At 45.8% G+C, this 15,552-nt stretch overlaps 1 protein-coding gene across 5 annotated transcripts in view; it reads right to left on the reverse strand.

Moving 5' to 3' along the window:
- TMEM94 (transmembrane protein 94) overlaps positions 1-13,152 on the reverse strand; it is a 50,131-nt gene extending 36,979 nt beyond the window's left edge. The window contains exons 1-2 of one of the 5 annotated variants that reach the window (XM_064675870.1): positions 13,038-13,152; positions 4,846-4,972 (exon numbers count right to left, since the gene is read on the reverse strand). In XM_064675870.1, coding sequence (XP_064531940.1) covers positions 4,846-4,869 — 24 coding nt within the window. In that variant the 5' untranslated portion in view covers positions 4,870-4,972; positions 13,038-13,152. Of the gene's footprint in view, positions 1-195; positions 353-4,845; positions 4,973-13,037 lie in introns of those variants that run through there. The other 4 variants (XM_064675869.1, XM_064675871.1, XM_064675873.1 and 1 more) reach the window with 4 other exon arrangements.
- Between the last annotated feature and the right edge of the window lie 2,400 nt (positions 13,153-15,552).

The following is a 15,552-nucleotide window of genomic DNA, read 5'->3' on the forward strand; positions in this document are numbered from 1 at the left end:
GTTTCTTTCCCCGCCACCTCCAACAACAAGCTATTCCCCAGCTAAAATCATCACTCACTGCTTCATGTCCTGCCATAACCTCCTTCCCCAAAACCTCCAAGCCCTTCATGCACCATCACATCAGGCAGGATGCAGGCTGGGGAGGGAGGCAGGGAAAGCCATTTTGAAATTAAATGTTAAGGGAGAGGAACTTACTTTGCGACATTTGCCTTGGTTGGGGATCCAGAGATCGGCCTGTTTGAAGAGCATCTGGGCTAAATTCCTGCACCACTTCCCCAGCAACTTGCACTGCTGCTGCTCTCCAAAAATGAGAGAGCAAAGAGGGAGAGAGAGCAAGACTGTGCAGAGCCCAGCGCTGCAGAGAATGAGACAGAAGCAGCAGAGTGAAGCACCAGTCTGCTGATTAATTCAGCCTGTTTCCAGTCACGCTGCAGATCCAGCAAGGAGGCGGTGGATGGGGGTGGGGGATGAGGGATAGAAACGAGGGGGGGGAAAGCAGAGAGAGAAGAAAGTTTGCCCAGGATAGCACCAGATGTCTGTAAGAACGGTTCATTCACAGAGGGAGCCGACGCAGTCAGAATCCCCGGGTTCCCTGCCTGCAGAGCTGCATATGCATGCACAGTAAGGGCTGATGCTGACAGAGAGGGGTCTGTGGAAAAGCAGATGGCAAATTAGGTAGGACAAAGTGCTATAAAATATACCACAGGGGAGAGAACACCTGAGCAGGCAAGGAAAAAGACTAGATTGAGACGGAGTGAATACTAACTCCCCACAGATGACTCCACAGCTCTGGATTCAAGCTCAGTTCAAAAATATGAGCATTTGCTGTTTAAACAAGTTGAGATAGTTACAAGTCCAATCTGAAGGATTCCCTCCCTCTTCTCTTGTTGATAGACAATGCAGCAAAAGCCCCTCTGAGCATCCAATATTCATACATCCTGAGCCACACAATCTCAACTAAAAGGTGCATGTAAATTCTTCATAGCCTTGCCTGAGGCTCCCTGTTTACCTGGGCAGGGCAGACAGAGGGCAAAGGATTAGTGAAGACAGGGAAGGGCTGGGTACAACAGCAGGTAATGGGATAAAAAGGTGAAGAAGGAATGAGCCTTCTCTCTCCTTCTCATCTTTTACAGGAATGCTTCCTTCTCATTGTTGGAGGGATGCACCTTTACAAGTGAGGTTTTATACAGCTCCCACTTCAGTGCTGTCCTAATTCTGTCTGGGGCTTCCTGGTTCTACAGAGCAATCACTAAAACAAGTACTTTCATTCCACACAGAAAGGGGTAAAGAACTGGCCCAGCCAAGCACCACATCAATGGTGTGCCAAGGATCAGCTGGCTGGTACCAAACGGAACAGGCACTGCAAAGGCTGCCAGGCTCAGCACACCCTGCAGCTCTGAAAACCATGGACACGTGTCAGGACTCACCTGCCCTCCCTGGACAAGCTCTTCATTTCCTGTCCAGCCCCCAGATTCAAATGCCTCAATAGGCACAGCCCATATTCTGTGTTTAAAACCAGAACTGCAGAGATCAAGAGGCCTCAGTATTTATTTACAATAAACCCCACGCAGGGTCTCGTTATCACCTGTGTGCTGGCACTGAGTTACACATCAGTGTGTAACCTCACAAAGCTCTTGGAGCCAAAGCTGAAGGGAAGCAGACACTTTGTATTTATTTAATGTAACTTCAGGAGAAAGCAGGGGGAGAAAGAGCCAAGACAACCTTCATCCTTCTGCAGGGCATTTTGTTTCCTAGACAACAATTTTAAACTGCAGAGAGGAACAAAACGTCCTAATGGCACAATTTTTCCTTCCTTCCTTCCTCCTTTCCTGCTAAGAAAGTACTCACCTACTCTCTTCAACACAAAGAAAAAAGGAGAGAAAAAAAGAAGAGATTAACGACAACAAGATGAGGTAAGAGTGGACAAACCCTCACACAACATACATGTAACACCCTCCCTTTATGACATTGCTTCCTATTGTTTTCTGTGGCTCTGCACCTGCTGGAGACTTGGATGAAAGTGAATAAAACGATTTGCCTGTGACAGTGCAATACCAGGAACAACCCTTGTGCTGCCTGCAATTAAGAGGTCCCAACACAACTTTTTCCCACCTCAAAACCTCCAGCTTTGGTCATGAACACAAATGGAAATGGATCAAATTGCCTCTTCTCATTTACCCCACTGCTGAGAGACCTTCTTCTAAAGTGTTTTGTGTAGGGTAGTAATTTGCACTATGTAGTTTCCTTCTGACATCAACTGGTATCAGAAATTGCATCTGGATATGCATTTGTGCATTAAATAACACAATGAAAGAGCACAAAATGAAAACTTGTGATCTGAAGATAAAACTGGGATTTGAAATAGAAGGCTGAGTTTAAAGGCAGGGACTGACCTACACAAAAACTGCAGCACAGACGAGAGACACCTGTGGAAAAAGGATCAGTTTGTGAAAAAGCCCTTGGAAAAAGAGGTTTTAGAAAAAAGCAGGGAATAAAAACAGAGATACAGTCACTGGCAGGATGAGAAGAGGCAAAGAACTTGGGCTACTTTTCAGTCTAAAGGTAGGACTGCAGTTCTTGTTAAGCAACCTGGAACAAGGACCAACAGTGCTGGAGCTGGAGTGACGTGGGGCACAGCACAGGCTCCCTGAATACATTTGCAGGCTCTGGCCAGGAGGCACAGTGCTGTATCCAGGCTGCAGCAATTACACCAGGATAATACAGCTCAGTTGTTATTGGTAACTGTGGAATGGATGATGTCAATAATTTTTAATAGTTGTGTTGCTGCAAACACAGCCTACGTCTAACACAATGCAAACTCAGGATCCTCCCTGCCCTGTGGCCATCACTGCTGCTCTCTGTGTCCATATATGCTGAGTGGTCTTGGAGCAGAGATTCTGGCACCTTTCACAAGGATTAAATTCACTTCAGAAACACACAGAAAATTAAAAAGTCAGGAGAAGAGGAGAAAGAACAAGATAGCAGCACATTTAATTTAAGAAGGTTTTGGCACTGCTCCTAAAATACTCTCTGCCTTTCTCTGCGGTGTCTGGCTTCTGGCAAAAACTGGAAGGCAGCCTACATTACACCTGACAGACTGATCTCAGCCATCTCTGACAATGGAACTTATTAGCTGACTGGGGCCAGAGGACAAGTCTCTCATCTGAGTGACAGATGCCTGTGCTGCAGCAGTGCTCCAAGCACGTCTCCTGCTCCAGGAGATTGCTTTCCACTCAATTTGGGACTGATGTTTTCACTTGGGTTCATTTTATTTTTAGCATTTTAAAATAAACCTAGCACATCAGATTTACTACTGAGGTTACAAAGCAGGTTAATTTGTTCCCTTATCAGTATATATGTGTCCAAGTTCTTCACTTTGGAAAAGAAGATGGATTCTTTCTTAAAGGGGATGAAACAAGGATCTGCAGTATTAAAAAAAAAAAGGAGCAAATTCCTTAACCCCAAATAATATAGAATCATAGAATCACAGAATGATTGGGGTTGGAAGGGACCTTAAAGACCATCTAGCTCCAACTCCCTGCCATGGGATTGCTAACAAAACAAGTTGTAAAAGCAAGTGGATGTATCTGTGGGTTTTTTAAAATCCTATTGAGAAGAATGTGGTGATCTCCTGCCTTCCCTTTTAATTCTCATTCAGAAAGGAGGGAGAAAAAACTTCAGGAAGTCAGGAGGGGAGGTTAGGATTTGAGAACACCATGATTACCCCTGTAATCTCCTTGTCAGGACACTTTCCAAAAGGCCTTTCAAAGGTCTGTTACAACACTGTCCACGCTGCTGCCTGCCCAGCAATTTGATCTGCTCTTCCTGCCTTGTGCAGTGGAGAATGTCAGAAGGGAAAGGCAGAGATGAACTAAAAATAGTGCCCTACAGTGATGGTGTCCCCACTGTGACCTGCTCTTTGGTGCTCCAGATCCTGCACAGAACACACCCCTGCGTCATCCCTTTAAATGATCAATACCAGATCAGCCCATGATGTCACTAACAAGAGAATAATTAGATAATCATCCTCACTGGAATGTTACCTCTGTAGTAATACAGCAATTTGATACAAAAAATAACACAGTTCAAACACATCCTCTGAGCACAGCAGCACCAAGAGGGTCGGGCAGGAGTGAGCCCAGGCCTTCCTGGTCCAGCACAGCTCAGAACAGACACCCAGCAAAGAAGCAGTGAGTGGGCAAGTGCTAGAGCTGACGTGGAAAACTGACCTTTTAAAGTCACTGACACTGCTGTAGTGCCTTTTAGAGCTGATCTGAGTTTAGGTGATTCCCTAACAGGTACTTTGCACTAATGAACAAAACACTCCTTGCTGCTGGAAGCACCATAAACAAAACAGCAAGGAAGGGATGCAAAGAGAAAAACAGACACCTACCAGACAAAAGCTCATGGTGTGGTGGGGAGAGGGACACCAAAGAGGAAAACCAAGAATGTTCTCTCACCAGAGTCAGCTGAGACCCCAAGTTACCACCAGAAAAACTGGACTCAGATGATTTTATTGCCTCAGTTTATTTAAAAAATCTTCTCAGTGAATTCAGCCCCTCAAATAAAGCTGAGCTGAGTGTCCAGGGGAATGGAGCCCTACACAGCAGGTGTGACAGTGCACACCTCACCTGTGTTGTTCCACTGCGGTGCCTCAGTCCCAGCCTGCAAAGGATTCCCCTGCACGTCCATCCCGAGGGATGTGAAGGTGACAGAACTCTCAACTTTGATTAATATGAAACCATACAACAACAATGCCAAATGGGGAGTCTTGACCCAAAATAATGAAAGACAATTGAAAGGACTCACATTTAAGTCAGGTGTGACCCTTATCAGGAAACCTACCTGACACTTCTCCTTGAGGTCCATGGCTATGCAGTTCTGTGAGCATGTCCAGCAGAAGGGGACTGCTCCTCAGGGGAGAATGTCTCCTACGCAGAGAAGAGCTTGGCTACATTTACCACATCACCATCTGTGGGAACAGAAGGGGAAGCAGTCAGTCAGTCTCCCACATCGCTTCCTTTAGGACAAGAAAGTGATGGAATTCACAACATTCAAATTACAGGATTGGTCTCTAAAAGAAGGAAAACCAGGGAGCTGAAAGTGCTTCTAACAGTACATCAACCCACCCCATACTCAGAACTGACCTCAGTAGCTTAAGTCTGCCCAAAAACTGGCATCAGTTTTTGTGTATCAGTAGGTGAATTAAGTTCCCTGCAGTGCAGAGTAAGAGTATTATTGCAGCCTTGACAGGCTTTTGGGCAAGCCTCCAAAAAAAAGCTGACAGAGCACTGGATTCCACCAGGTGTTGGAGCATGCTGTCACCCAGGGCTATTTGTCTTGTTACCCTTATCTACCAGGAGCTTTGTCCAGCTAATCTCTAATGGAGCCAGCAGTAATGATACTCCCCTTTGCTGAACAACACATCCAACCTTTGACAGGGCTCTGCTGCTGGGCTGAGCATGGATCTGACCACCAATGAGTAGGCTAGAAATCCTAAAAACAACTCCAGATGACCAGGGATCTTTTCTCTTTGTAGCAAAACTGGGACTCTAACAGAACTGAGGTAGGAAGCAGCTCTGGAATTTCTTCCAGCTCATCCTCCCCTTTATCTCCCATAGCACAAATTTGTTCTCCTGCCACATATGCAAAATGCCTTTTCTGGTCAAAACAAATGACCTGTGTGCATTGCTCTAGAGGATTCTCTTGCATATAAACACAATGAGAGATTAGAAGATTATGCTATGATTGTCTTGGGAAAGTCTTTTTGTTGGTTAGCAACTCCTGGTTCTATTTTTTAATATCATACACAAGCTCAGGGCTTGGACACAGACTTCTCCTAAATCCAAACAAACAAGGAAGCAGCTAGATATGCAAATCAACCCAAACCACCCACACATCTCCCAGATACAACAGGATTGGCCTTTGCCAGCTGGGATTTACTACCCTGGTCTATACCACACTGCCTTCTTCATAGAAGGCTGATTCTGCAGATCCCATCCTTGTGGCAGTCACAGCACAGCTCTCCACAATGCCACATCATTTCAAGGGAAACAAAAGGTATCCAAAGCTTATTCAGAAAGTCACTCTCCCACTCTGCAGAGTTAAGATTTCGGAATTTCCTCTCCTGCAGGCAAGTCTTGCACCTGCATTCTGGGAAGGAGCAGACATTGAGCATTCAGAGTGCTGGTTATCAAAGCCCTGCCTGCAGTACCACAACCAGCACCTGCAAGTGCCATTTTTTGGCTGCCAGGTCGGCTGGCACAAGACACCAGTCTGGACTCTGCCCTGCTTTTCTGTTCTGTGACCCTTCCAACGTGCACACACCGAGGGAATGAAGTTATTTGCAGTCACTTCATATCCCTGCCAGTCCAATTAGCAACTGCAAAGAGAGGATCAGACAAAGTTACTGAAGAGAAGCTCACAAAGAGCTGCCAGCAAAGGGTAGGGAGTGGGAAGGAGGAAAATGTAATTCTGTGTGTTTGCACACAGCAGCTTAGAGCCTCTGCCTTTAACTTGAGAGTGACTTCAGTATAAGGGAAGGGAAGGCAAGAGGAAATGATTTTGAGGAGAAAATGGTCACTAACAACAAAAGGGCTAAGAAATAAATCCATGATTATTCTTCTTACTCCCCTGCAACAGAGGATTTATTAGTAGAACTACTAAGGACTTAGGTACTGTGCTCTCACTTGTTCAAACAAAGCTAATTCCCTGAAATTCTCTCTGGATCTGGACTTCAAAAGCACAGTTATCTGTGACACTACTGGGTAACTGGGAAGCCAAAGTCACAAAAGGAGAACAAGAAAAAACATCCTGGACTCTTTGTGCCCATCCTGTGGAGCCCAGATCATCAGCTGGGGTGGGCTGGAGGGCAGGGGGCTGTGCAGGGAGGCACTGAGCAGGAGGCAGGATCTCTGCACTGCCCTCAGTGACATTCTGGTTCAGGCAGCAAACTGAAATGTGATCCTGAATGCAAACCACGCCATTCCTTAGAGTTCAAGGCACATCATCAGCATGCTTGGGAATGCCACCCTGAAGTCCTTCAGTGCTAGGAAGCAGGAAACATAGCAAGGGTGTTAAAAAAGATGAAAGACTGGTTGGAAAGAGTGAATATTCCTTATTTAGGGAAATTCTAAAAGCTGTTATAATGGACAATACAACAAAAGCTTGTGAAAATAATCAGTGGTGACTGCACTGCTTCATCACCATACATGCTCAGGGCTTCTCCAAAATTTTAACAAACTGACCTGAAGCCCAGAAGCAGCTTGTTTTTTCTCACATCCCCAATTTAAGGTACCAGCAATGGTTAGATTGTAGACATTTCACACAGAGAAAGCAAGAAGGCAAGTCATTCTGGTGCCAGTCTGGATACACAAAACGAGGAGAATCTTTCATTTTTCAAATTTACAACGGGTTTTCATTTAAAACCAAGAATTCCAAACACAGCTAACCCCAGTAGGTTGGGATATCTTAGTATCAGGATAACTGAAGCCAAGAGCAAAGACAGGCTACAATGAGAAACCAACCTCTCTCAATTTCTGCCCCATGACTGGCACTGGAGCCATATAAAATGTGATCTGTGTGCTTGGTTTCAAATGTAGAATTTATCAAAATAAAACGTCTGCAAGAATTATGTCATTCCAACTAAAAACCTCACATGCATTACAGAGGTCTTGCAAACACTCAGAAAACAGTTTCACACAATGAGGCTGAAGCAGTTAATAAATTCTGGGGGCAGTCTGTGGATCTGTGGAGTTGTGCATCCACTCACTCCAGCCCCTGCAAGGTCCTTGTGTGCTCCCCCCCCAGACTCCTCTGTTTCAGGGACTCCTGTAATTCCCACCTCCAGACATGTCTCTCCATCATCCCTGCCCTGCTGCAGGGACTCACCACTCTCTGCACCCATCCTGGGAGTTTTGTGCACTACTATTCCACACTGGAATATCTGCCTCCCTCTGCCCTCCCTGTTCTTATCTCTCTTCTGTCTGCCCAGGCAATTAGTCACGTCGACATGTTACACTCTGCAGGACAGAAATGAAGTGGGGCTGCTTTGCTGGAACATGTTAGAGGGCGTCAAGTATTCAGACAATCAGAGATGCCTGAAGCTGTGGTTGCTCTAATCAGACACCACAGACTCCCAGTCCAGCCAGTTTACCCCTTCCACTTTCCCAGCACACTCCATCCTCCTTGGGATTTTCATGCCTAGAGCAGTTTGTGAAACCTGGAAATGGCTGGATGTGGTGTTCAGGTGTCATCATGTTGCATTCAGCCTGAGAAATATTTCCAAATCATTGGGCAAGAGTGAAACCAAACACAGGGTTCACCAAACAATCCAGTGCATGTATCCCTAGCAGCAAGCCAATTGCCTGGAAGTCCTGTATGCCAAACTCAGCCAGTGTTAGCCCACACCTGTGGGGAGAGGTGTGCAATCCACTTAAGAGTATCTCTATTTTATAAGAATTAATGAGTTCACTGCCTGGGTTGCCATGTGTATCTGATACCCAGACCTTTTCAAATCAGAAAATACATTCCATCCCTACAAACTCATTTCTGTTTGGAAGTGCCCTGAATAACTCTTGTAGCTGGATCTGAGTATCAACAAGTGTTTGAAACATCCCTCTGAATAGCAGAAGCAGAACTTTACAAGAGTCCATTCCCCCTTTTCTTCACCTAATCATCTTTTGAATAATACTGTCTTACACAGGTAGTGCATTTATATGGGTAAAAATATTATGGTTCAGATTCTCCTTTGAAATCCGAGGATTTCAAACCACAATAACTCAACCAAACCTCAGTATGAGGTACCAGTGTTGAAATTTAATAAGAAACTATACAGCACGATATATTACTTACAGAACTTACAAAACAACTAGCAAACAGAAAGATCAGATAATTATAGAATCTATAGACACTTGGAAATAAAATGTGTTTCAGAAGCTGCTGTCTTTAGGGAGAAAAATAAATCAACCTAATGATACTGTTTTCCCTAAAGTGTTCAATCACTGATGCTTTCATGTTATCTACTGAAAGTTCCCAACACAGATTAGTCTATGAAAAATGATGGGGAGTGTGAACATTTCTTGCTGCCAAAAGTGAATTCCTCAAGAACAGAAGCCTGATCTGTCACCAAGAATAGAAACACGGGGGAACAGATAATAACCAAAAAAAGCAGCTGCCTTGGAGAAAATGGCTTCGATTTGGGCTGATTGTTTTGATATCAGCAGAACCATACGGTCTCCTACTCATGAGGGGCTGATGTCTGCCTGATAATTTGCAACAAAGGCACATTTGCTGACAAATGGGCTTCCAAAGGTGCATCAAGTGATACTGTCAATTGCTTTGAGACCCACTGAGAGCACAGAATAATTACAGCAAGGGAGCTGGCAGCCACACTTCTTGGCTTCAGTATGTGCTTGTGAAAAAAAATTTGGGCCAGCTAAACATTCTCTGCCTTGATAACCCCAGACTGCAGACAGGGATATCCACATCTGCTTAAGGGGGAGACTGTGAAGTAAATGTATTAGTATCTGTAAAGTGAGATCTTCTCAATTTGTGTTGTATATGTGCTAAGTATTATCAACTCAGCAGCAATCAAATATCTCATTTCAGCCTGGCTGGGAAGAATCAGGAGCTGATTTCACAGAGGCTCCACTTCCCTTCCTAAATTCAGAAGATTCAGAGAGAGATCTGTTCTACATTGAATCAGGAACAGGATTAAACTTGAAATGAACTTAAAAGTTTGTCTTCAACTTACAAGTGTGCCTTTTGGAGGTGAAATTATTCTTTGTTTTAACCTTACTTGCCGAGAGCTTTCCAATAAAAAAATATCTCTGACTCCTTCCTTCTTCAGCACGTTCAGGACTTGCACATTGGACTGTTTCAAAAGACAGTTGTGGCTTAAAATGAAACCTGAGCAACAAAGAGGGAGAAGGGAGTAAGGAATGACTTTGGAACACTTGTAAGAGTCAGACCTTCAGTTTACTTGCAAGATTAAGATTGGTCAAACAAGATGTTCCACAATTGAAAGAACACTTTTATTTCTGTTTTAATTTTGTTCTGGTGAGTTGAGAAGCAACTGATCAAAAGAAATACGATCAAAAGAATGATCAAACTAGTTTAGTCTACCATACTGTTTCCACGGGGGCTGATACTGTTTCGAATTAAGGTACTGTAAATCTGAAAAATATTTGCTGTGTTCATATTTCCTCACTTGGTTAAGAAAAGAAAAGAGTGTTTGGGAATTAAAGGATCACTTTATTTTTTCTGCTTCAGGTACTGCCTGCCACAGAAAGACAGAGCATGTGGAGAGTCTGGATCAAAGTGAAAAATTCAACAAAAGGCACAATTCTGAAAGGTGTAAGAGCCCCTCCAGCTCCCACAGAAGGATGAGACATCATCTGTATTGAAGCACCACGTCTTTAATGACAACTAGAAAATTTTACAGCAAATCTATGGATGAATTCACTGCAAAAGTGACAGCTGTCATTCATCATCATGGCATTGGTTATTATGGTAACCAGGATTGTATAACTACCTCCGTTTAAAAAGGAATAATCCTGAAATCCTAGAAAACCACAAAAAGGCAGTGGCCCAAAATAAAATAAAAAAGCTTGTGCTGTATTTATAGGAATTTCTAGCAAACCAATTTTTGCTGATATACACTGACTGACAGATAAAAGTGCTGCTTTTTCTCTCCATTCCAGTTTATAAATAAGGGTGTTGTATGCATAGTTGACAGCAAATCTAGGAAAAAAAACCCAAAACATTCTTACACCAGCATTTGCCATTTGGAGATATTTAACAAACACCATGCCATGGGAAGGTGTTTTCTGGGAATTCCCCAGAGCAGGCCCAGCACCTGAAGGCCATTAAGATCAAGCTCATACCTTCATTCAAAGCACAGCACAGCCTTTCTGTAGAAAAGGCACTGAGCAGTTCAGCAGATTGTGTATTTTGTTACTCTCACAACAAGCCCCATGAAAGTTTTATGATGAACACATGTAGGATGAACAGTGTCTAGAAATAGGGCAGTGAGCTGCCTCACTCTACTGTGAAACAGCAGCTCCTTAAGAACTTGTCTCCACTATTCACTCATGAGCATTCCAGAGATCCAAAGTGCCCTATTTAGTGTACAAACTGTCCCATGCATTGTCACAGATGTCAACCCCTCCCACCCCAAGCAAAGGCTGCTCCCACAGCTCTGGGTGCAGGATGATGCTGCCCGAGCCCAGGACACTCTCTTTGGCCCAATCCTACAGAAGGATTTGTCTTTTGGCCAATCCCCTGTGGCCCCTGGCCCTGCTCCCACCCAGCCCCAGGGAGATATAAACCCTCCCAACCCACCTCTTCCTAACTTGGGCTGTGCTTCTGCCTGGGGCAGGCAGGTCTTTGAGTGTTGTGGTGGCTTCCAGCACCTAGTTTGGGTAGGACTGAGAGAGGGCTCTCAGAGGCACAGAGACATAAACAGAGCTACAATGTGAAGATTAGAGAACAAAGGTTTGTTTTTTTGGTTCCAATTGAGCAGCAATATTGATTTGTTTTGTGACTGAGGCTAAAAGCACTAATATCTTAATCCTCTCATCAGGTAAAAAATGTTGGCGAGGTGTTTATTTAAGAGGCCTGGTTAAGAAGAATATTATGTAAATTTTTTTGTATGCTTGAGTAAAAGATAGGAGAGAAATATAAACCACTCCTCTAAAGAACAAAATATATCTTGCATAAAACCAGCATCGTGTAGCTATTTTTATGTATGCCTACAGTAAGTAGGCTTCTTGGAAAGTAAATTTAGTTTGCTTGCTAGGTTATTCACATTTTGCTATATCTCAGCAAGCCCTGTAGTTTAATGCAGTACAGCAGCTGTTGAGTAACAGTTTGTTTATATAGAAACCCACATTTCTAAGTAACCTAAAGTGTTTCACAGAGCTTGTGTACTACTATGCTATTGTACCTCATTGTGTATGAGCTGTCTGTTCTATTCTGTTTATTCTACAATTGTTGGGAGAAATAATGTGATTTTGGACAAGCATGCCTTAGTAGCCTCCTTTTCTCAAAAAGTGTGAAAATATCTATTACTTGGTAGCTGCCTCTGGAAGATGGATGTGTGCTTATGCTCTCTGCTGCTATCTTGGTAACTTTTTAGACTGATAAGACAAACTCAAAGAAACTCTTCTGTCCCACAAAATTTCCTGTGAAAACACAGTGAGATTTAAATGGGTAACTAAAACACTGTCTGCTCCTGCCCATGGATTTTTCCTTCCTCTCTACCAATCTTCTGGGTAGATCATATCACCTAAGACAAACTTCTCATGCTTTTTGTATTTTTAACTGGGATTCGTTAGGCTTTTCCTTATCAGTAATGGCCCGTGTTACCCTGACAGGAGAAAGCTCCCGAACAACAGACGAGCAGAACCCAAGAACTATATGGATCTTTTGGAAGCAGAACAGGTGGACGCCTGGGGACAAAACCCAAGCGTGTCACGAACTTCTGCTCATCAGAACACTGCCAAGAGAGAGGTGCAGGGGTGAAACAACCGGCTGAGCGGGGGCTGCTCTCCCGGCTGTCAGCGGGGTCTGGACAAACCCTGGTGGATTAGCCAGAATTTGGGACCAGACAGTAAATCTTGACGCGGTGGGTGAAAGTGCAGCTGCTCCGAGCGCTCCCGCAGCTCTCGGGCACCCTGGGAACCCCCGGCCCGGCTGCCCGCTGCCCCCGGGGGATGCTCCGAGCCCGCTACGAGCCGGAGCCCGTCCCGCAGCTGCGTGAGAAGCCCCGCCGTTGATCCGAGCCGCCAACACGTGTTTGCAGCGCCCTTTTTTTTTTGTCCTTTTTTTTTTTTTTTTTTTTTTTTTTTTAATTTCCTCTCCTTCCTAAGCTGTTTGGTAACGCTCCAGCGCAGTGCGGGGGAATGGGGCCGCGGGACCGCCGCCGGCTCCGCCTCGGGCCTCCTCCCGCCACGGTAGCCGAGATGAGGGCTCCCCGGCCGCGCTCCCCGGCGGGCCGGAGCCCGGCCCTGCCCCGCCGCCCGGCCCGTACTCACCCGCCGCGCCGGGCGCTGCCGGCGGGGCCGCTCGGCCGCCGCGCCGCCGGGGCCGCCATCACGGTCACTGGCAGGCGGGACGCCCCGGTCCGGGGGACCCGCGGGGGCGCTTCGGGGCCGCCGCAAGAAGCCGGTGCCTGGTTGGTGCGAGCCCGCGCGGCCGCCCGCACGCCGCGCCGTGATTGGCTCGGAGCGGGTGGCGCGCGAAGCCGAGCACCCGCCCTGGCGGCAGGTCGGGGCAAGCCGTGAGGGGAGCGCGGGCGGGACGGGCGGCAGCGCTGAGGGGGTGGCGGGCGAGGCGGTGACCCTGGCAAGGGGCACCCTGAGGCGGCCGTGGGGGGTCAGGGGACGGTGCTCGGGGGCAGCGAAGTGACTTTGGGCTGGGGACGCGAGAGGGCATGGGGAGAGAGCCCCAGAGCGGCGCGTTCCCCGAGGCTCCGTCCCCTTGGCGATGGCGGGCCGCGGTGGGTGCCCCAGGGAAGGGGGCGAGGGAGAAGGGGGATCCCTTTGCAGGCGCTGTGCTGCCACAGGAGGAAGTGACACCCGCAAGAGGAGGGTGACACCTGCAGATCTCCCTCTGAAAAGCCACTTTTGCCGTGGAGAACTAGCTGACTGGCAGTCTGGGGTGAGCCGTGAGGTGCAGGAACGCGCCGGGTGCCAGGGGCACAGGAAACCTTGGCAGGAGCGAACACACAAACCTACCGAGCCGATAATCTGTCATGAAATCTAAGCCTCTGCAGGATCTGGAAAGGAAGCCGGAGGCGTGAGGCAGAGATGTCCCACTGCTGTGCCTCTGCACGCAGAGGTTTGGGGTTCTCTTCTTTGACTGGGTAAACTTAAAAGACGAGTGTCCCTTAGTTTTAACCTCCTTCCGTGTTCCTTCAATTCATTGTGGAGCTTGTATTTATTATCCCAGGTTGCGATGTGACACTTCCCATGTGAGATACCTTGTTAAAAAAGCTCATGTTCATTAGCAGGCTAAACTACAGATGCTAAAGCCTGGTGCAATTGTCTGCAATTTTATGGCAATCAGTTGTACAAAGAGCTTAAGCTCTGTGCTGCTTTCCCTGCAGATGCAATTTAGAACAAGAATGTAGCATTTTAGGAGTGAACTCTGCACTGCTTTGGGACAGTTTACTTTAACAGTGTCTGGTTACACACAGTGCAGGATTCTACAGGTGTGATTTTTAGCTCTTTTAAAAGCAATCTAAATTTTGGTGAGGAAAATGAAGACCATGGAATTCCTGGTTTTCCTGAGCTTGTTACCCAGAACAATTCCCTGGAATCAGTTAAAAAAAAAAAAAAAACACACAAAACTTGAGTGACACTGAAAGGGGCTTTGGTGTCTTAGAAGAAAATAAAATGGTAGGTTTGGGGAATTTATGGTGTAGTTTAGAGACAGTACAAGGAAGGGGAAGGAGATAAACGTGCAACTGGAATTGTAATAACATAAAATCATGAGTTGTGCTTAGTGTTGCACAAGCATTTCCGTAGTTCCTCTTTGGATTGTTCCACCCCAGTACAATCTACTGAATTACTAGAAGGTTTTAAAGGTTAGAGTAAAGATACATTTGGAACAGAGCTCTGGAGTCTGGATAATCTTGCCTCTGACACTGATTCCCTGTGGGTCTTAAACAAGCCCCTAATAAACCCTGTTTTCACTCACAGGTGCACTGTCTAAAGAATTTCTGTCAATGAAATGTGCAGTTACAGGGGCTCAGCAGCTGGAGCTTTAACCTGTTTGTGCCTTTATTTCCTCCTTGGTAAATCTGATCTAACTGCTCACCTCAGTGCTTTGGGGACTTTGTGCTTGCATCTTGGGATTAAGTGAAAAAACGTTTTCAAAATGCATTATTACAGGGGTGGTTGGAGGAGCAGAAACACTCTTGGATTGGACAGTGTTGCTACAGATTCAGAAATATGACAGGTATCCAGAGAGCATTTTTCCCATGTATTCTAATACTGGATGACAAAGGGGAAACTCAGAAAGGCAGGTGATGTGAAGTACTCAAGAGGCACTAAACTGGTAGGATTTTATGGATCTGAGAACTGTGCTGTAAAGACCTGTTTTATAAAACTCTGTCTTATGTTAAGTCATCATCCTCTCTATCTTTTAATGTTACAGAATTGTGAATGAATGGTCTACAAGTAAACAAGGTCATATTAGTTTTGGGTGCTTATAGTAATATAATATTCTGGTATGGAAAGTGCAGCTCAATCAATTTTGCCTGCAGATAAGAATTGCTTCCCATCCTTACTTCAAAACAGCTATTAAAACTATTCCTCGAGTGCTTTTCTCCTCTCACATCCTTATATTTCTCGGAACTGTTTCACCGTGTGTAAAGGCCTCCTGTCTCACTGTGGTAGGAGGTGAGCTTACAGAAACGAAGCAGCTACCGCGGGCCTGTGGGGACGCTCTGAAAGGGCTTCATTTCATGCTCCCCGTGTCTCAGCGCAGGGATCCGCCGGCTCCTCCTGGGGCCACAACATATGGGCAGGGACGGGCTGGCTTTGC

This window comes from Pseudopipra pipra, chromosome 19 (genome assembly GCF_036250125.1).
Source record: "Pseudopipra pipra isolate bDixPip1 chromosome 19, bDixPip1.hap1, whole genome shotgun sequence".
NCBI lineage: Eukaryota > Metazoa > Chordata > Aves > Passeriformes > Pipridae > Pseudopipra > Pseudopipra pipra.